The sequence below is a fragment of the Peromyscus californicus genome, unplaced genomic scaffold (genome assembly GCF_007827085.1).
Source record: "Peromyscus californicus insignis strain IS unplaced genomic scaffold, ASM782708v3 Scaffold_9__1_contigs__length_137607984, whole genome shotgun sequence".
NCBI lineage: Eukaryota > Metazoa > Chordata > Mammalia > Rodentia > Cricetidae > Peromyscus > Peromyscus californicus.
The window spans coordinates 8,668,568-8,690,361 of record NW_026294617.1 but is presented as its reverse complement, the minus strand read 5'-3'; the positions used below and the strand labels follow the sequence as shown (position 1 = coordinate 8,690,361).

General features: G+C 45.9%; 1 protein-coding gene across 6 annotated transcripts in view; it reads right to left on the bottom strand.

Annotated features, from left to right (window-relative positions):
* Nucleotides 1–21,794, bottom strand: part of Tnik (TRAF2 and NCK interacting kinase) — a 419,460-nt gene that overhangs the window by 89,941 nt on the left and 307,725 nt on the right. For all 6 annotated transcript variants that reach the window (XM_052730805.1, XM_052730807.1, XM_052730801.1 and 3 more), the window contains exons 8-12: nucleotides 20,760–20,814; nucleotides 18,834–18,912; nucleotides 11,384–11,559; nucleotides 7,628–7,694; nucleotides 739–943 (exon numbers count right to left, since the gene is read on the bottom strand). In XM_052730805.1, the coding sequence (XP_052586765.1) occupies nucleotides 739–943; nucleotides 7,628–7,694; nucleotides 11,384–11,559; nucleotides 18,834–18,912; nucleotides 20,760–20,814 (582 nt within the window). The remainder of the gene's footprint in view (nucleotides 1–738; nucleotides 944–7,627; nucleotides 7,695–11,383; nucleotides 11,560–18,833; nucleotides 18,913–20,759; nucleotides 20,815–21,794) is intronic.

Below are 21,794 nucleotides of genomic sequence, written 5' to 3'. Positions count from 1 at the left end.
TTATCTGGCAGAAGGAGGGATGCTTGGAGATGTGGATGAAGTTCCAGGAAAAAGGATTAAACAAAGATCTATAGTTTACAAGGGTGAGAACCTTGTGTGGGACGTAACATCCAAGAGCCCATGATCAGTGATGAGGTTTCCTGTCCAGAGGACAGCAGCATCTGCTGCTGAAAGCAGATCACGTCTGCCAGCTGCAGGAAGTGTCCTGGGCAGGAAGAAGCGTGAGGAACATGGCTCCTGGTGTCAGAAGAGCATCCGAAGAAGGGTCTGGTTTTCCTGGGCATGTGGCGACCGGCCTGTCCACTGTGGCTTAGTTAGTGCTTGTTTTTCACCTCTCAGCCTTTGCCTCACTAATTTGCATGTTAATTTACTCATTCCACAAACATTCCCGAGTGTCTAGTGTATGTGACATGCTCTTTTAGGCACTAGAGAAGGCCAGGGGAGAAAAGAAGCCCACGTCCTTTCCAGTGGGGAGCTGGAACCACATATAGAGTGTCTGAAGTTGGTCAGAGCCATGCCAATAGAGATAAGCAGTAGAATATGCTAGCAAGGAGAGGGGTGGTATCTTAATAAGATGGTCAAGGAACGCCTAGGAGGGGTAGATGTGTGGAGGGTGGAAGCCGTGGCCCCGTTCGGAGAGTGAGGGAAGTGTATTTTGTAAGATGGGGCTGAAAAGCATGAGCACCGGGCAGGTGGTGCCAACCCTGAGGTGGCTGTGGTGGCCCTGTTGGTACTCACCTCCTCCAGCCTCCGCCTCTGCTCCTTCTGCTCCTCAATGCGCTTCTGGCGCTCCGCCAGCAGCTGCCGCTTGTGTTCCTCATTCTCCCGCTGCTGCTGCTCGAGCTGCTGGCGCCGCAGGGCCTCTGAGCGCTCCTTGTTGGCCAGCTGCAGTCGCAGGAAGTCTCGTCGCAGCGTCGACTCTCCTGGCAGGTTCAGAATGGAGCTGTGGACAGGAGAGAACATTAGGGTACCATGTGTGATGAGGGCCATTGCAACTGTGCGTCCTGGGGTGAGTGCAAGAGAACAGGCTTTGCCCCCCTTTCCAGATGACTATCCCATACATATGCTGTCCTAAAGGAATATCACACCCTTTTCTAGGACTGTCCACACCACTCCATCCCCAGTGCATGGCAAAGATGTGTGTCATAAGGCTTGAATGAGTGTGCAAGCTCTAAACCATAGGCCAGCTTATCTCTACACATAAGAATAGCTAGCACGGACTATGGGGATGGTTCAGTGGTTAAAGAGCTTGCTACACCAGCATAAGCCTCAATTCATATTCCCAGAGCCCACAAGAAAAGCTGGATACAATAGCACATGAGTCTGTAGCACTTGAATCCTTTGGGAAGATGTGAGACAGAGAGAGGAGGATTCCAGAAGTTTGGAGGCCAGCTAGCCTGGTGTACATAGCTACCAACAACAAGAGACTCTGTCTCCAAGATGGGAAGGAAAGACCAAGAGCAGGGGTTGTCCTCTGACCTTTAGACACGTGCATGCTGTGCACACATGCATGCATACACACACAATGCAGCACACCACAAATACATGTGCATGTACATACTCGTGCACACATGTGCAGATGTGCGCGCGCACACACACACACACACACACACACACACACACACACACACATACACACAGAGTGAGAGAGCAGTAGAGTAAGAGGGGTCTTATTCTATTCACAGGAGCAGATGCCCTCATAGGCACCTCCTTGACAGCTCATCCCAAGGCCTGATAGGCAGAGGTCCCGCTGCTCAGGGCAAGAGCAAATGGACCAGGAGAAACAGGGCTTAAGACAAGGCTGACAATGAGCCACGGTCTCAGGCCAAGTTTGTGCAGCCCATGGCGCCCAGGGCTTGTCTAAACATATCCCTGTGCAAGGGCATCGTTCTAGCCACAAAGCACATACTTGGGATGACTGTACCTGAGGAGACCAAGTCCTAGGTTATGTTTAACATAGTATATTTAAGCGTGTGTGTGTGTGTGTGTGTGTGTGTGTGTGTGTGTGTGTGCACGTGCGCACAGAGGACATAAACTGCAGCATTATTACTGGTGGTTCCAGACTTCCCAACGCCAATCTAACTGCAGGTGACCAACAGAAAGTTATGACCTCTGGTTCTTCACGGCCATCTATCAGGGAGATGAGGATGGCTCCCATAGGTTTATTTAAACCTACCCCATTAAATCAGTGGTTCTCCACCCGTGGGTCACCACCCCTTTGGGGGACAAATGACCCTTTCATGGGGTTGCATATCAGATATACTGCATATCAGGTATTTACATTATGATTCGTAACAGTGGCAAAATTATAGTTATGAAGTAGCAATGAAAATAACTTCATGGTGGGGGTCACCACAGCATGAGGAACTCTGGTAAAGGGTTGCAGCATTAGGAAGGCCAAGAACCACTGCCTTAAATTTTGGTGAAAAATAAACTCATTGGACAAATAATTCCTTGTTTCTGCTATGTAACAGATATTAGGACAGGCTGTAGGGAGATCACACCCGCTAGATATTAGGTAGGAAATAGAAATGGGGGTTGGAGCTCAGAGGAGGGAGTTCTGAATGGCAGCCCATTCCCATTCTTGTTTGTTTAACTGCTATTGTGAAACCCAGGCCCCAGCTTTTCAGAATCAGCCTCACATCTTAACTGGCCAACACTATGAGCAATCCAATAATGGATCCTGATTAGTCTCCAAAAGGAGCTAGATATGAGGGAACCCAAAACACCATAGCTTGGGATATGGCAATAGCTCACTTGGTCAAGTGCTTGCCACACAAATTTGAGGACCAGAGTCTGAGTCCCAGAGTGCACATGAAATGCTGGGTGTGGTGGTGTGCATTTATGATCCCAGTGCTGGGGAGATGTAAACAGGTGGGGTTCTGAAGTTCATTTGCCAGCTAGTTTAGCCTACTGTGCAAGCCCCAGGTCAAAAGGAACCTTGTCTCAAAAAGGCAAGGTTGACTTCTGGAGGATGGCGCCTATGGTTGAGATATCCACCCCACCCATAACTGCACACACATATGTACTGACATGAACATGCCCCTACTCCAAAAAACCCACTACCACTCACCAATATCTTAGGCATATGAGGATCAGAGTGCCTCTTTGAGGTTGAATGCCCTCCAGACTGCTGACAGATTGAACTGCAATATCCAAAATTAAGGTGCCAAGGAATTTTCCCAGCCATATGCAATAGCAAAGGGTCTGCACCCTCAAAGACCTCAGCCTCAGTATAATGTCATTTACATTATGCTTTTGATATCCCCATAATGAGGTTTCCTAGAGAATTGTAGAAAGAAATACCCTAAAAGGAAGACTTGGTCCACCATGATTTGAGAATAAAAAAGCCTCACTTTACCCCATGAATATACTATCTCCCTCATAGATATTTCTAAGAAGTTCTTTAATATCCATAAGACAGAACCTACAGTGCCACAAACCCCTTTGGGACAGCCACTCCAAACTCTCTTCAGACTGTTTGCTTTGTTTTGTCAAGTAAACTTCTGCCTGAACTGTGTTTTTCTACTGAATCCTTTCCTCTGAGAAGGTAAGAATTCAGAAAACCCCTGTAGCAGATAAACACGTTCTCCTAGAGTTACCTTCTTGTGAGAAAGATAGGCAAATTATTAGACATAAAATATACAATAGCCATAGAAAAGACAGACATTGTACTTTAAAGTTATGGTGGTTTGAAAGACTATGGCCCCCAATGGGAGTGGCAATAATGGGGAGGTGTGGCCTTGTCGGAGTAAGTGTGGCCTTATTGGAGGAAGCGTGTCACTGTGCAGGTAGGCTTTGAGGTCTCCTGTGCTCAAGCTACACCCAGTGAGACAGACCACTTCCTGTTGCCTGCACAAGATGTAGGACTCTCAGCTCCTGCTCCAGCACCATGTCTGTCTGCATGTCACCATGTCACCATGAGGATAATGGGCTAAAACCTCTGAAACTGTAAGCCACCTCAATTACATGTTTTCTTTATCAGAGTTGTCATGGTCATGGTGTCTCTTCGCAGCAACAGGAACCCTACCTAAGACAGAAGGGTTAACATTTACAGTGGCGAGGAGCTGAGTAAGATAAGGGTTAGGGCTCTGTTCTCAATGGGGCTGTCAGGAGGACCATTCCAGGGAGGTGAGAGCTGATGGAGAGGGAGGCTGCTCCAGGCAGAAGGGGAAGCAAATTTGGTCCTTGGTGGGAACAGGCTGGTTTGGTCCTCGAGCCGCTCTCTGGCCTGCCCTCAGGGGCAGAGGCAGCGAGAAGGAGTGTGAGCCAAGAGTGATCAGAGACAGGCCGTCAGGGAAGTACGTGGCCATGGGATCCATGTCTACAAAGGCTGTCGGCTGAGTCATGACGTGAGCGGATCCACTGTTTTGACAGTGGACGGTCGTCTGCATGGTATGGGAGAGCACATTAGCTAATGGTGTGTCATGGTAGAGACTTGACCCAGCAAGGAGCAGTGGGGTGAGTCTCAGAGAAGTGTTTGGGCATGGAATTAATGAAGCCCATGGAAAGATCTAATGTGCAGGGTGAGGGATGATGTGCAGTTTCATTTGGGCTGCTGGTGACAGTGTGACAAGACATGGAGTGAGGGTGTCAGGATGAGGGGCAGATTGTTGGCAGTTGACAAGTGTATCAGTTTGGTTTTGGTGAGTTACTAGAGTCTGTGTGAGATCTTGCTATAGACAAGGCCAAGAGCTTCACTGAGGACATTCCACAGGCAGTTTAGGAGTCTCCTGTGAACCCCTCTACAACTTGCTGTCTCTGTGTCAAACTCTAAAACAACTTGGAAATGGTGGTGCTTGTACGCACAAGTCACATGCTCTGAGCAAAGGTGATGAGGTTGGGGACCCAATGTCACACGCCCATGAGGACGCCCCATTAATCTTAACTGAACTGAACTAATACCAGGAGACCTTGGTTGTACTAATGACTCAATTACTAACTCTGTGTATGACCTGGTGACATCCTCGAGCTGTTGTCTCATGTCTAAAATGAGACAACCATCATCTTTTTCTACATTTTAGGATTTCAAGAAGACTAATTAGACTTGTTCAAACAGTGAGACTTGGTGCATCATCTTCCCGTGACATAATGACATGTTATAATTACAGCTGGTGTCTCACCAAGTGACCCCTGACACACAGAAAGTCTTGGGAAGACTGGATTTCTCAGTTCTTCAAAGAACAGTCAGAGGCCTGACACAGCCTTCCGGGCTGGGAGCAGAGTGTGGCTTCTCTGTGAGCAGGGAACAGGGTCCTTTGCTCCAAAGAAATGTTCATTTTGTACGTCACTGTTCGACAGCCATTGTCTTTATGCAGCTAAGTGGGGGCAGCCAACATGTTTTGATGGAAGAAAAAGTTCTCCTTCAGTCTTTAACCTTGGGAATGCCTGTGGCAGATAAGAGAGAAAAACTAATGTCCTGTGAGCTCAGTCCCAACCTCCTGGGTAGTTTAGCAAGAACCAAGCTTGTCAGGAGATGTTGACTTCAAACAGTGGTTCTCTGCCTTCCTAATGCTGCTACCCTAATACAACTCCTCATGTGGTGCTGACCCCCAACCATGAAATTGTTTCTTTGCCACTTCATAACTGTAATTTTGCTACTGTTATGAATTGGAATGTAAATACTTGGTGTATAGGGTATCTGAAATGCGGCCACCGAAGGGGTTGCGACTCATAAGTTGAGAACTGCTGGCTTAGGAAGAGAACAAGAGGCTGGAAAGAAAGCTCATCAGTAAAGCATTTGCCTTGCAAGTGTGAACCTCAATTTGATCTCCAGAGCTCAGGTAAAAGAGCTGGTGTGGTAGCAGATGCTTGTAATCTCAGTGCTGGAAGGTGGAGACAGTAGGCTCCTAGGAGCTCACCGGGAAGCTGGCCTAGCCTAATCAGCGAGTACCAGGCCCGTGGGAGCCCTCGTTTCAGAACACAAAGTTGAACTCAATGGAACTTATTTAGACTTGTTGTCTCATATTCTTTTGTCTTAATGACCTTTTGCTTGTATATTATGGTTTCTGATTTTGTGCTTTTATGGGTTTTTTGTGTGTTTCTTGAGCTCTTTTCTTTTTATTATGTTTTTGTGGTTGTTGTTTTTGCTTGCCTGTTTGTTTTCTAAGGAGAGAAAGAGAAAGAAAGGGCATGGAGTTGGGTGAATCGGGAGGATCTGGAAGGAGTTTGGGAATGGAAACTGTGATCAGAATATAACATATGAAAAAATACATTTTCAATAAAAATACATACTAACAAGATAGTGCTTGATGAATGATAGCTGAGGTTGTCCTTTAAAGTCTATACTGGTTAATTTTTGTCAATTTGACACAAATTAGGATCACCTGGGAAAAGGGAACCTCAGCTGAAAAATTGTCACTATGAGACTGACCATTAGGCATGTCTGTGGGGGATTAGTGCCCACTGTGGGCAGGTGGTCCTAGGTTGTGTAAGAAAGCAGACTGAGCAAGCCATGGGGAGCAAGCCATGGGGAGTATGCCAGGAAGCAGCATTTCTCCACAGTCTCTGCTTCAGTTCCTGCCCTTAGGTTTGACTTCCCTCCACAATGGACTACAATCTGCAAGACAGAATAGACCCTTTCCTCTCCAAGCTGCTTTTGGTCAGTGTTTTAATCACAGCAATAATACTGCAAAGTAGGATAGTCTCCACGTGTATACACATGTGCTACACACACACACACACACACACACACACACACACACACACACACACACGAAGGAAGGAAAGAAGAAAGGAAGGAAGGAAGATGAAAATGTGGTGTTTAGCTTATTCCTACAGCATGGTCCCTCAGCAAACCAGGACACTGTGCCAGTGAGATAGCAATTGGTCCTTGTGCTGCCATATGAGGGCTGGATACCCTGGAGTGCTGGAGGACATGGACCCATAATGCCCAGTACCTTTCCGCTTGTGCATTCTCTCCACAATTAACAGTGCGTGTCCACGGGGTGCACAGAGCTGAGGTCCATGCACAGAGCTGCAGTCCCAGCACCACAAGCACATCAGCCTCAATTGCCCATAAATACAGATGGGAAGAAAGCTGGGGTCAAAGCCACGCCAGTCTCCAAATGTGGAGACGACAACATTGAAGAGCACCGGGTTCCGTGGGGACAACAGGAACGGTGTGAACATTTCTATCAGGGTTCACCGCTGGAGGACAATTTGATTTTCTAGAATCACCTCCTCCAGGGTTGGTCTGTGTGAAACATCGAGGCACATGGCAGGACCGTGGCCACCTGACAGGGCTTCCCAGAGGGATGAACAAGAAGCTGAATGACTCCAATCTGAAATGTCACTAACTCTCCCCAAAGCTGCAATTTTAAACATTTTTAGCACTGCATTAGCCAGATAATTGCTTCCTTCCCACTCTATATCTACATGTGTGAGGAAACAAGGTCATGAATACAGGCCATACATCTTGGTGGACAAGATAAAGAATATGCTGAATTCCACACTTTTTATAAGAGTCTGCCTAAGGGAAATTTCACACATTAATGAGTATGTATGTGGGCAATGCATTAACTCCTGGTGCATTCTTCAAAACAGAGCAATAAATCAAAAGGGAAGCGCATTTTGAGCAAGCCCAGTCCAGACTGGCAGTGGGAAGGCCTAGCCTTCTTGCTCATACCTGGGCTCCCCAGAGTCATTCTCTTCCTCTTCTTCCTCACTTCCGCTGTATTCGTACTCGGTCTCATCTGGAGAGAGATCACAGAATGTTAGTGTAGACCATGGTGCTGCTGTTCAGAAAAGACCACCTCTCTGCTTCATAAACTTTCATGAGCCACAGAACTGTGGTCAGTGGACCTCATCAGTAGCCCCAATCCCATAAGACAATGGAGCTGAAAATTCTCCCTACCTAGTCACACTGATGCTAACTCCACAGAGCAATGCATGATTCACCTGTCTATGGCAGGGCTGGTATGATTATGCCAGCACACGGAGTACACTGCTCAGTAGCATGTACAATATGTACTACTTGATAGAAACACACGATCTCTACACTAATCTATACTAAAAGCCTAGAACATGTGATGTGCAGGTAGTCCCAAGTTTAACCCCACTCTTGGTTTAACAAAAAAGAATAGGTAAATGTGATTGATTCATTATTTATTATTCATTTACTTCAGTAAAAATAATAAACAAGTTAATGTGTAATAGTAAGATTGAATATTTGCTTTAGACATGATCAAAATACAATGAGAAAGACACAAATGGAATGTATGATTGTCATTTCCATGGTTATGAAGAAAGGAAATGAATGTTTAGTAGGCATCTCACATGTGAGCAACTAGTGTTAAATATTTTAGATTTGTTCTCTCATTTACTTATGATAATTATCTCTAAAATAAGGGAGGTAGTCAGATTACAAACTAGTAATGGCTTCATATTAATAAAAGATCAATCTGGGAGGTATATTTAGAATCAGCATTGAGATGTTTCAATGTGAAAATCAGTGTCTCCCCCAACATATTCCATCCCGAGCAGAAGCACACACAAGGCAGTGAGAAGTGAGAGTAGGGAGCAGCTGTCTCCTCTTGCTCAGAATGGAAGGGTAGGAGTAGTGAACCGCTGAGGAGGTAAGAAGCTGGGCCTTGGAGGTGGCCCTTTAGCTGGCAGCAGCTGAAAGGATGGGACAATGTCACTGTGAATGATAGGCCTCCATCGTGGCTGGCCATGTTACATGCTCGAGAAGCAGTGAGTCCAGAGAAGCTGGGTGTCTGGATGTGGAAAAGCAGATGCCAAGACAAAGGCCACCAGGGCTACAGTGACTCCCACATGGTGAGACCAAGGCCACCAGGGGTACAGTGACTCCCACATGGTGAGACAAAGGCCACCAGGGCTACAGTGACTCCCACATGGTGAGACCAAGGCCACCAGAAATACAGGGATTCCTAGATGATGAGGCCAAGGCCATCAGGGGTACAGTGACTCCTGAATGATTAGACCAAGGCCATCAGGGGTACAGTAACTCCTAGATGGGGAGGCTAAGGCCATGAGGGGGTACAGTGACTCCTGGATCCCTGGCTGTGCTCTGCTCAGTACTTTTCTATAGGGGATGAGAGGCCTTTGAAACAAAAGACAACGACACAGGACTGTCACTTCTTTATAGCTATGAGTTATTAATTACTAGCCTGAAGACATTTGTGCACCCGTCAACTGGACTGAAATTGCAATTTTGCTTTATTTTCATTAGGAGGCAGTATTCCCAATGAGAAAAGCAGATTGGCTTAAAAAAAAAAAACAAAACTATGTAGATACTAGTGTGAGGAGTTCAAGTGTATTTTGTAAAATCACAAGTAAGCCTCATATATTTAGATGAGCAGGAACTTTTCAGGCTACCTATTTTAAAAGAACGCTTTCACCAAATGTAAAGAATCTGCAATGGAGTGTCTATAACTCATACCAAAATGATGTGTTCTCAAAAGGGAAAAGCAGAGAGTTCAAAATAACACGTAGAACTTTTTACCTAATAAAGGAAACTACAGTGAACAAAAGAAGCACACAGTTATTCCAATTGCTTCTAGTTCCTAAAGCAAAACTTTAACCTGTCAGTCTCCTTGGTGTTAATATTTTATCAGAACCAAGCTTGATTGCCTTTGCACTACAGGATTATATAAAACCATAAAAAATAAAACTCTTCAATTCTGCCAAAAGCTACTCATAAAGAGATCTAATGGAAAAGGTTAAAAAAAAGAGACTGGAGCTGGAGAGGTGGCTTGGCAGTCAAGACCACCTTCTAGAGGACCAGGTTGATTCCCAGCACTCACGTGGTGCCGATAAGCATCTGTAACACGAGCTCTCTTCTAGCCTCTGTGGGTACCATATACATTAGTGGTGTACATACATACATGAAGGCAGAACACTCACACACAAATAAAATAAATATTTAATTTTTTTTTAATTTTTAAGAAATGTTTAATATCCCCAGTCATCAGGGAAATGGAATTAAACTACTTTGAAATCCTGCCTCACCCAGGTCAGAATGGCTATTGCTAAGAAGTATGACAGCAATTGTTAGAGAGGATGTAGGGGAAGAGCAATTTTTTTCTATTAAGAAATTTGTTTTCATTCATTTTACACACCAAAGATCCCCCTCTTCCCTCCTCCTGCCCCCCAGCCTCCCCACTCTCAACCTACCCCCCATTTCCCCCCACAAGAAGGCAAGGCCTCCCATGGGGAGGCACATCCAGTAGAGGCAAGTCCAAGCCCTTCCCTGTCTCAAGGCTGCAAGGGTGTCCCATCATAGGTAGTGGGCTCCAAAAAGCTACTCATGCACTAGGGATGGATTCTAATCCTACCGCCAGGGGCCCCCCAAGCAGATCAAGATATACAACTCTCTCGCCATGCAGATAGACAATCCCTTATCCAAATTAACTAAAAGGCAGAGAGAGATCATCCAAATCAACAAAATCAGAAATGAAAAGGGAGACATAACAACAGACAATGAGGAAATCCAGAGAATCATCAGGTTATACTTCAAAAACCTGTTCTCTGTGTTGTCTGCTACTTTCTGCTGCCCTTTATACTAAGGACAGGGGAGGGGGCGAGAAGAGGGAGTCAAGGAAAACCACTCCCACCTACTCTAGCCTCTGGCCTTCTGCTCTGTCTTCCCTCATACACTCTCAATGGGTATCTTCTATCCTGAAACTGCCTCTCACTCCTAGAGCCTCCTGCTCCCCCGAGAGTGAGTTCTTCCTGCTTATCTTAGTCCTCCTTGTCATGCCCACACCTCCCTTCCTCCCTGCCTTATGCTCCACTGGAAATGAGGCCTGCACCAGAACATGCAACTGTAAGCCACCACTCCAACAACTTGGGCATGGTCCCAGGGTCTCAAAGCTGGGCTCCTGTACTTTCCATGACACAGAGAGGACTATGGAGAAGAATCTGTGCATCTACAAAATAAAGAAGTGCACTCGAGGACCTTCCACACAAAAGCTGATGCCATGCTGCTAGCCTGGCAAGCTAATGAGCCTTTCTATTACGGACACCGTAAGGAATTCTTTTCTGAATTCTATATAACTGAATTAGAAACAAGTCTCGGGGCATAGAAACATAAATGCTGAAGACTGTCAATACAGAAAAATGTCAACTAGATGAGTTCTGTAGGTTGTCTGACATGTGGATGTCACTCTCAGAAATGTGAATATTCATTTGAATTAAGACAAATCACTTGTCATTTAAAGTGCTTCCTAGTCTCACTCAACATGGCTTTGTTTGGTGCCTAGAAAGGGCCTGTTGCTTACAGATCTATTTTTTCCATTCGCCTTCAACGGTGATTCCACTCCACTGATGCCCAAGGCTGTGACCTAACAGGCAGCCCTCACACGAGACCATAATACTCTGCCTTCTGTTTCCTTCTCCGAAGTACAAATGTGCAACTGACCCTTTTCTCCTCGCTTCTTCTTGGTTCTGTCGATGTGGTCCTTCAGCTGAATTCGGACCTGTCTCTCGTTAGGTTGGTCTCGTATGAATGGATGCTTCATCAATTGCTCGGTGGCTGGTCGCTGGCTGTGATTCTTTACCAAGCAGCTCTCAATAAACGATTGGAATTTTTTTGACCTGCCAAACAAAAGAGATGAATTCACAAATAAAATGACAGCATAAGAGAAAATCTAATACAGCTTTTGAAATATGGCCTTATAAAGAAAAAAAAAAGTCCATCCTGTAAGCACAGGGACCAACCAATCGCAAATCAGTATCAATACAATGAAGTTCAAAGGTCAAATCACAATCAACATTTACATAAGGTAACATATGGTAGTTATCATATGCATGGGGACATTTTCACACAGGGAACACAGCCTTACACAGGAGACTGGAGGAATGAAGGGGAAATGACCTCTTTTGGAAGCACACAGGCATTTCATTTATGCCCCCCTTGAAAGCCCCAGTTTCCTCCTAGATAAATTCTGTGCTAGAAAGGTCTGGGAGCAGGGAATCCCTGGAGGCAGCTACCACATCAGTGATCAGGGCAGCAGGTCACAGTGCAGCAGAAGTTACTGCGGACATTAGCCAGGATTTATGGGTGGGGCATGTGTGTTCTTGACGAAAGTTCCAAGGAGTTATCCAGAGTCAGAAGTAATTAGTTCACAGCTTCCCAGAGTGCCTTGGGAGCTGTCCACAGACAGCTCAGTGTATCTCCCCTGAGATCTCAGTGGAACCCCTGGCCCCCGAGCACCTTGCCTAACTCAGGAGGGAGCCGTTTTTGGCTCTCTGTTGCCCTTCTGTGGCTGCACTGTGGATCCCTGAAGGATGGCTTTCTCAATTCTCCAATAGGAACACTTGCCAGAATGTATGTATTTCAGGCTCAAGAAGCATCTTCAGCACATAGAATACCACATGCAGCATGTCCTCCAGCATCCAAGTGCAAGAGACGGGGTGGAGAGGGCGCAGCAGCTAAAGCCTGATGGATGGTGAGCAGCTGTTATCTGCATCCTCGAGTAAGGGGGGCAGTGGGAGGTGGAGACCTAAAAGATGTCCCCTGAAGCTGAGGGTCCAGCTTTCCCAGAGCAGATAGAAGAGGAAAAAGGAGGAGGAGAAGGAGAAGAAGAATATCAAGCCAGAAGCACCAGGAGAAATCCTGCATCAACAATGTTGAAGGAGAGAACCAACTCCTGAAAATTGTCCCCTGACCTCCACATATGCATTGTGGTATGTGCTTGACCATACACACACACACAGACACACACACACACACACACACACACACACACACACACACACACACACAGACACCCACAGACACACACACACACACGTGTGCACACATGCACTTACATGTACATGCGCACACACAGAATAAATAAATATATACTATATGCATAGAAAATAATGCCAGAGTAAACACATATAGGGTACTCTCTGCTTCTGCCCACACCCAAGCAATTTTTTAGCTTATTCCATGTTTCTCAAGTAATAAATTTTCTTCCTACATTTCTATACTATGCATGAGCTTGAAAGTATCTTGCATATATCTAAAAGCAATGCAGCATCCTTAGCCACTGCCTCGCCCACAGGTGAATTAGGGTTGGCTATACCATGGTCTAGAAATATGACAGAAGAGCTGTGTACCTGCTTGTGATGTCTTCCTTCCCGGAGGTTTCCAGAGGTGTCAGGAAATGCCCAAGTCATATCGTGAGCATACTACCTGCACTATGTCTGGTGAATGGATGGATGCACACACTGATTCCAGCTGCGGTCTGGCTCCATTCCAGTCTGTGCTTGTGAGGAATGGAAAGGGAGGTCTTGGGGCCGGGGAGGTGGCTCAGTGGACAACGTTCTTGCTGTGCAAGCATGAGGACCTGAATTTGAACCTCTAGCATTCATGTACATAGCCAGCATGCCAGTGTACACCTACCATCCCTGTGTTGGGAAGTGGGGACAGGAGAGGCAGAGCCTCAGAGCTAACTGGCCAGCTCATCTAGCCTACCAGAAAGTTCCAGGTTCTGTGAGAGACAGTCTCAAATGTGAAACGGAAAGTGATTGAGGTAGTCACCTGACGCTGCTTTTTGGCTTCCAAACGTGTGCACAAATGTGCATGTGCCCCTGTCCACATTCATATACAACACACACACACACACACACACACACACACACACACACACACACACACAGAAATACAGACACTGAGAGAGACAGTAAGACATGTAGAGAAACAGAGAGATGGACACACACACACACACACACACACACACAGAGAGAGAGAGAGAGAGAGAGAGAGAGAGAGAGAGAGATTGGTTGTAAGGAGTAGTATGGTTTTCTATCCCAGATCAATAAAATAAAAAAAATACTGAAGAACAGACTCATCTAAGGAACAAACTGGAAGCTCTAACAACCTCAAAAGGCAGCAGCAAACCTGGCGGACCCCACACAGAGCCGCTCTGGGGAGGAAAACCAGCATTAAAAGGATGAAAACAACACAACTCATGACCGAGAGCTATTAAATATTCACAAGGAACGAAACAGTAGTTCTCTCACTGGCAGCTAGGAAGAAGTGCTGGTTTTTTATTGTAAAGCGCTCCTCTATTAATTAGAGGGTGATAAATAAAAGCAATCACAACCAATTTGAAAAATGAGATCCAGACCTCAATAGACTGTGCATTCCTTTCTCTGACACTGACATCTGAAAATAAAACAACCAAAAAAAAAAAAAGCCAGAAAACCCTCCAGATCTCCAGGCAGAACTGTGTTCCATTAATGGAACCAGCTGTGAGAGTTCCCTCTGCAGGGCTCTGCTGGAGGGAAGGACTCCAAGAGAATGGCTTGGCATCCGAAGGACAGAGACAGGGTAGAGAGCTCTGTAAAGCAGCTGATGTGTCTATATCTTTTGCACAGGCATCATTTGAAGAGAAAATGTGGCTCACTTAAAACATATCCTCAAGCCAAGTGTGTTGGCACATTCCCATAATCCCAGCAACCTGGAAGGCTGAGGCAGGAGGATAACCATGAGTTTGAGGCTATAGGTTATATAATGCATCTGAAGACAACCTGGACTACACAGTGGAACCCTGTCTCCACAAAACAAAAACAAAACAAAACTCCCACGTCTTCAAAGAAGTGGTCACTTATTTTCTAAGTTAGTGTGACCAAGGAATCAATATGTTTAATTGCACAGTTAATTACAAGTGAAAGTACTTCACGGGTGTTGAATACCTACCTGCTCGCTGGGTGTTACAATCGGTTCAAAGTAAATTTATGGTACTGCTGGTAGCTTAGCTTTGTCTCTTAGGAAAAAAAAAGAGAACAGCTTGCAGGAAGGTTAGCAATACAGCCTTGCCAAGAGTTGGATGCAGTGGCAAATGTCAAGGATTGATGCTCAGGAGTGATGGATGCTTTCGGATGGAGAGGGAATGCTGGGGTTTGGTGCTCACAGCCTGACGTTCAACAGAGTCACGCTGGTTATACACTGAAGTTGCTTACATTAGCCATTGTAATCTGGAGGGCTGGATGCTTTCAATAGTCATCACATCCATATTGGCAATTTCAGTCTTGAAAATCTGCATGGCTCTGTGCTAGTTCTCACTACCCCCTTTCTCTGCCTTGGGCTTCATCACTTGCTGTATGGCTCAGGACAAATGACTCAACTTTCCCCGTCTGCAAATACAGACATCCACAGAACTTATCTCAAAATACCACTGCAGTGATTAAATAAGTGAATTCCTTTAAAATGCCTCTCTTGATTAGCACTGGCATCTGACCATTCTCTGATCATCACTGGACTCAAGGAAGAGAAAATTCTTTCCTAAGGACTGCGACACAGAAATGAGACATGGCTTACCAGTCCCCGCTTCTGTTGAATAAAATGGGCCCCACGGAGCACTGTTGAGTGACAGGGAGATGTTTGGAAGATGGTTTTATCATTGTGGGACTATAACAGAACATATCTGCTTAGCTGAGGTAGCTCCAGAGTCATCAGGTGGCCTAGTGCATTGTTAACCAACATGTTATAGAGCGTGTGACTGCACAATGCTTGCTCATTAAGGGACTTGCTCTAGATGTATTTGATTTGGGAAAACTGAACAGAAAAGGTTAATTTCCAAAGCCTGTGTTCCAGTTTGGGTTTTGATTTTGATGAAGTGTGCAGTCACAGTACAAACTAGCAATTTCAATTTATTTCAAATATTTTGTGACATCTACTTTATGTCATCATAATTTTATCTGGAACACACATATACACAAGCACACACACCATACACACACACACACACACACACACACACACACACACACACACACACACACACACACACCTTTGTCCTTTCTCAAAACAAAAGTGCCTGACAGCAGGCATAGAGCTTTGAAAATTAATGGGGGTTAGGGGTGGCTAGTTTTTTTTGACAACTTGACACAAGCCAGAGTCATTTGTGAATAGCTATCTTCAGCTGAGAAATGCCTCTATCATATTGGCCTGCAGGCAAGTCTGTGGGAGTACCTTTTTGGTTAGTGATTGATATGAGAGGACCCAGCTCACTGTGGGCAGGGAGGACTTGCAAAAGCTCCTGAGGTCGGACAGTGAGTGGCAGAGTCAGAGTTCCTTCAAGGAGGTTCCATGAGCCATGGCATAGGGCTGTGAAGTGAGGTGTTGCTCAGGATATTAGAGAGTCAGGCTTGTGGGATGTCCAATGAGGAAAGTCACAGGCATGGAGTGGAGCCGTTCTAAGAGAGGCTATGTGTGCTAGAGGCAGAGCAGGAGAGGCAAGACCAGCAGAGACCAGATGACATTACTAGGAGCATGAGACGCTTGAAAAGGAACTGCAGGATGTTGTTTTTCCTTTCCCACGCTGGGCACAGACCCAGCTTGTGTCCTGCTTTTCCTTTCTGTGCCCATATTCCATTCCTCTTGGAATGAAAATGATTAGTTTGTGCTATTGTAAATTGGAAAGATGTGACTTGGTTTTTAACTTTACAGGTCTTCACAATTAAGAGACTGATGTGGGTATCACAAGAGACTCCAGACTTTTGAGCAATTTGATTTCAAACTGTTAAGATTTGGGGAACTCTTATTGATGAACTAAATACACTTTGCCTCATGAGATGATGATGAGCCTTTGAGGCCCAGGAGTGGAATGTTATAGTTTAAAGTGATATGTTGACAAGGGGTGAACTTGTGATGGCTCATCTTTATTGCCAACTCGATTAGACTTGCAATCACCTGGGAGACACACATCTGAGTGTGGTAGTAAGGGTGTGGCCAGATGATAGGCTCAATCTAGGAGGGAAGATCTATCTTGACTGTGCACAGATTGGATCTCTGTCTGAATCAAAAGGAAGGAGGAAGAAAACAGCTGAATAGCCGTATTCAGCCCTCACATAGTGTGATAACTGCGTCACGTCCCCACCGCCTTAATTTCTCTGCCATGATGGACTGTTTCCCTTCTCTAATTGTAAGTTTTTGTCAGGTGTTCTGTCAGGAAATGACAAAGTGACCGATGCAGTCTCTTAGATGATATGCCTGGACGACCAGCTTGTTCCTCTGTGGAAGAGCTCACAATATCTCCCCAGAAGTGACAGGAGGAGGCTCCCACACAGGGGACAGGAAATGAGACCCATGTCATACAGCAGGCTCTCCTGGGGAGCTTGGCACATTCCAAGCCACAATCTGGCAGGCAGCAGGCTTTGCAATGTCACTGTCGCTTCCAGGGGAGGGAACGGAGCTGACTCCCCTCTCCAGGAGTCAGATCCAGGGCGGAGGGAGAAGAAATCTCAGGAGAGGAAGGACCCTCCTGTGCACATGCTCTCTGGTGCCCAATGAAAGGCTGTTGCTGGGGAGAGAACACTTCTGGTACCACAGTGACCCTCTGAGAGGCAGGAGAGCAGGGAAGCTTCGCCTCCGGTTACCAGTAGCAACCCACACCCCCTGGCAGGTCTGGCAGCGTAGAGACTGCCGTTGCTGTGGCTTTGCTGCTTCCTTCCTCTCTGTGTAACACCTTTCCTCTGTTAGCCAGGGCTGCTATGGCATTATCAGCTGATTGTACTAGTTAAACCTGCTCTCGGTGGTGGGTGTGGACCTGTGGGTGGGAAACAGGACGCCAGGCAAGGGCCTGAGCCTTCAGTCATGAAAAGGGACAAATGGCTTGCTCCTTTGTAGTTGGACTACCCAGGACTTATGTCTAGGGGAAAAACAGTAGGAGGTCACAGGTGGGCAGGGATTAACTCTAATGCAGGAGGAACCAGAGATATAAGAATGTATCAGGAGGTCATGCCACTTCTGTAGCAGGGAAGGGGAAACATGGGAAACTGACATAAAGACCATGATAAAACTACACATGAGAGTGACGGACAGCATATGACATAACCTGAGGACTCCGTTTCCAAACCTCACCTGGGCGTTCACCATCCACATTCCCATCATGCCTCCTCATGACAGTATGCATGGAGTAGCTCCCTTTAGAACAAGTCACCTTTTTGTCAGGATTAGTTTATTAAGAACAAAGGTTATACTGTTCTCCCCAAAATAGGAAACCAGAATGCCCTGTCATAAAGAGAAAGGGACTAAAAATAACTCCACAAAGAACCACGATTTCCCAAGCCAGAGACATCACATGGACCATTAGCAGGTCTGTGTGGGCACACAGGGAACCACTGTCTTGAGGAGTAGAAGCCAGCCAATCTAATGGGCTGACTCTAAATCATCACTGTCTCTGATGAGATGTGCCATGCAGTCGGGAGAACACACCGCAGCCATAAATCACAGTGTTTCCGTGCCATTACTTGGGCTCTATTTTGGCTAATAGCTCTTTGCCTAGAGGATAGGGTTAACAACTTGCTGTCCAGACAGCAGGTAACGAAGCTGCGAGTCCAAGATGAATGGTAGCATACAGAATGTCACCTACAAGCTGTGGTATGCATTCTTTCAATCTAGCCAGAAGAACCCAGGGAGAGATCTGAAGTAATTCAAAAGAAGATCATAGAGTGGCTGGGCAGATGGCTCAGTCAGTACAGTGCTCATCATGCAAGCACAAGGACCCAAGTTCAGATCCCCAGCACTCACATAAAGTCAGGCGTGGTAGCATGTGCCTGTAATCCCAGGGCTATGGAAATTGAGGCAGTCGGTTTGCTGGGGCTCACTGGCCATCCAGTCTAGACAAATTAGTGACCTCTGGGTTTAATGAAACACCCTGTCCATAAAACTAAGGTAGGGAAGCAACTGTAAAAGATAACTGAGGTCAAACCCGGCCTCTGCACTGAAGCACACAAATGTGCATCTGCAGACACATGTACACACACACACACACACACACACACACACACACACACACACACACGAAAGACAAATGAAAGATCACAGGAAAGCTTTACCCTCAGATCTGCAAAATACTGAAGGGCAAACTTACCACTTCTTAGACTTGAGGCGAGGCGCTGGGTTCCGGGGGATGAGGAAGAGGGCTCTCATGGGATGCATGTCACAGAGGGCTGTGGGAGACCAAAAACAAGGACCAGAGCCAGTCAGAAGCCAAGCCAACTACCATCCTGGCTATACAGAAATGCTACACACATGTACACATGTCCATAAGGTGCTTGCAAGTAAGGAGTAAAAGATCCGGAAGCTTCTGTTCGGCAAACATTTCAAAGAGCTGATGTCTAATTAGATGAATCTCATAAAATGCACATTTCAAACAGATACTAACATTCCTAGGGGCCATATCTTCATGTCATAAGGAAAATAAGTTAAAGGGCCAACAACTAGCCATCTCCTGTGTAAGTAGCCACTGCCATTCAAAACAAACAGCATGGTGACAGCTGGGATTGGTGTGGCTGAGGTGACGTTCTTTAACAAAAGCCTAAGCCGCACTCTAAGAGGCATCTGAGCATCCACAGCTCTGCTTTCCCCATTGGAGGCTTATGCACACACTGCTGTCTATGCACATTTCTAGGCTTTTTGGTACTCTGCCAGGACACCAAATGTCCCTAGCAGCCTTTCAGGTTGCGTGGTGTGCCTTGTTTTCTAAACCCTCCGACCCCAGGATGACTAGGGGGTGAAGTCAGCTTATAGACATGATGCAATCATGTATCATGAACACACTCTACATTCTTATTTCAATCCACATATCTTATTGCTTACTTTCTAACAGTGAGAATACATTTTTTTTCTTGGTACCAAGATTGAGAATATATGCTCCCTCGATGCCAGAGGATTCTGTGGGTAGAGTTTATTTTTAGTCTTGTCTACCACTCAGGATGATAACACAGTTTTAACACTGTGGTATCTGAATTTTCTGATTTCAAAAATGTCATTGTGAACAAAGGAAATTTTGTCAACAAACACTCCAAGTCAATCATGCCACACATGGATTCAAGGAACTTAAGAAAAATAAGAGGGCAATGATGACTCAAGAGTCCCAAGTCTAAGAATGAACTGTCATGAAGGTCCTTGCAGGTCTTTTGAGCCCTGGTCCTGTGAGAAGTGGATGAGAAGGTGTGGAGGCGTGTGAACGCATACACAAGGACACAACTGGGGCAATTCCTGTCTGAGTGAGACAGAGAAGAGCCAGCAAAGAGTCATGCCACTGTTACGCAATTCTAGCCCTGGGTGCTGGAGGGAAGGTGGGTCCTAGACTGTCCTGTAGTCCCCCAGGCTGGGTCAGCTAGGTGTTAGGGTGATGCTTGAACCACAGCAGCTTGCAAAGTGAATCCACCTCTCTCAGGAAAGGGTGTGCTGGTGTCTCTACTGAGGTTGGCACTGATAGGGAGAGTTGGGGAGGTCTGGGAGGTCCAGTCTCAGTCCCCCAGGCCACCACAACAGCTGCCAGAGGTCTTCTATGATGCTAGTGCTTAAAGTCTCAGGGGACTGGGGGGGGGGTGTCTCAAGTTTGCAAGCATCTGAGATACTGCTCCTAAGGGCAGGGATATCTTAAATACTAATATTCTCAGAAGAGAGGCAGCCTCTGAGTTTGGGTATTTTTGAAAGCTGCACCCAGGAATTCAGCTTTGGAGTTCTGTACACGGGAGTTGACATTGTCTGTGGCTGCTCCAATTCTGCATGAGGCAGAGGACCACAAGAATGAGCCACACAGTAAGTGGGTGAGAAAGAAAGACCCCCCAAAGTTTGCTTTCTTCTTTCTCAGCAAAACACAGATCCACACACTGCTCTGAAACCAACAGATTCCTGGTTGATTTAAGATGCCTCTGCTTTCTAAATATGCCACATCAGACCCATGCCGGGCTCAGTGTAGCAGAAGGAGACCAAGCGTAGCCCTGGCAGGAGCCCGCAGGACCCACAGAAGCAGCCCGCAGCACGTTTTACCCGGGAAGGAACTTACGGGGCGCGCCTTCTGCCATCTCAATGGCGGTGATTCCCAAAGACCACAAGTCACTCTGCAAAACGAGAAAGCACAGATACACACACAAATTCAATCAACAGAGGACAGTCGGTTAAGCCTGGTAATTACTGTGGAACTGCTGTGGGGCAGTCAATCCCTTGTCTATTTACAAACTTATTCCCCATCCAGCTGCAGAGCCAGAGGAATCATACTCACTTTTCAGTGCGCATACTTTTCCTGGTGCCTGGCATATGGTATGTTTCCAATAAACGTATAAAAAATACATAAGGTTTTTAAAAGTTAATTTATTAGTGATATTTACATGTCAGTGGAACCATATGAAATGTTGCTGTTTGCAATTTTTTTGACTTGGGTGAAATAATGGTCTTCATGTTACTATTGCATCTGCCTAGCATGTCCTTCCCTCCTATCTCTCTTCCACCCCCTCTCTCTTCCCCTTCCATACTTTCAGTCCTCTCCCTTCTCCCAAATAGTCCCCCGTCTACTTTCCTGTCTCAAATATTTTTTTCTTTCACTGTTTTTATTGAGCTCTAACTGCTACATAGTAAGCTGCACATGTATGACGTATGCCATTTGATGAGGTATGGCACTCCTGTGACCACACCCTCACAATCAAGGCAGCAAACCTCACCTCCAGAGGACCACACTCCCCCTCATATGTCTCCCCTTCTTTCCCATCTCTCTTCCCACTCTCTGGGTAACTTACCCATCTGTTCTGTCACTGTGGACTACATCTTCTAAATTTATCGAAAAGGACCAAAACAGTAGGTGGCCTTTCCCCTACCTATGATAGCATTCTTGAAGGCCCTCCTTGTTGGATCATGTGTTGATACTTCCTGACTTTTTTGTCATTTAGTAGTATTCTATTAAGTGGATGTGCTGGAGTTTGATCTCAGTTGCTGAGAGATATTTGGAGTGTTTCCAGTTTGGGCTGTTCTATACAAAATGCTTGCAAACCTTGGTGTCTAGGTCTTGGGTACAAGCTTTTATGACTTCTGAATAAATACCAACAGG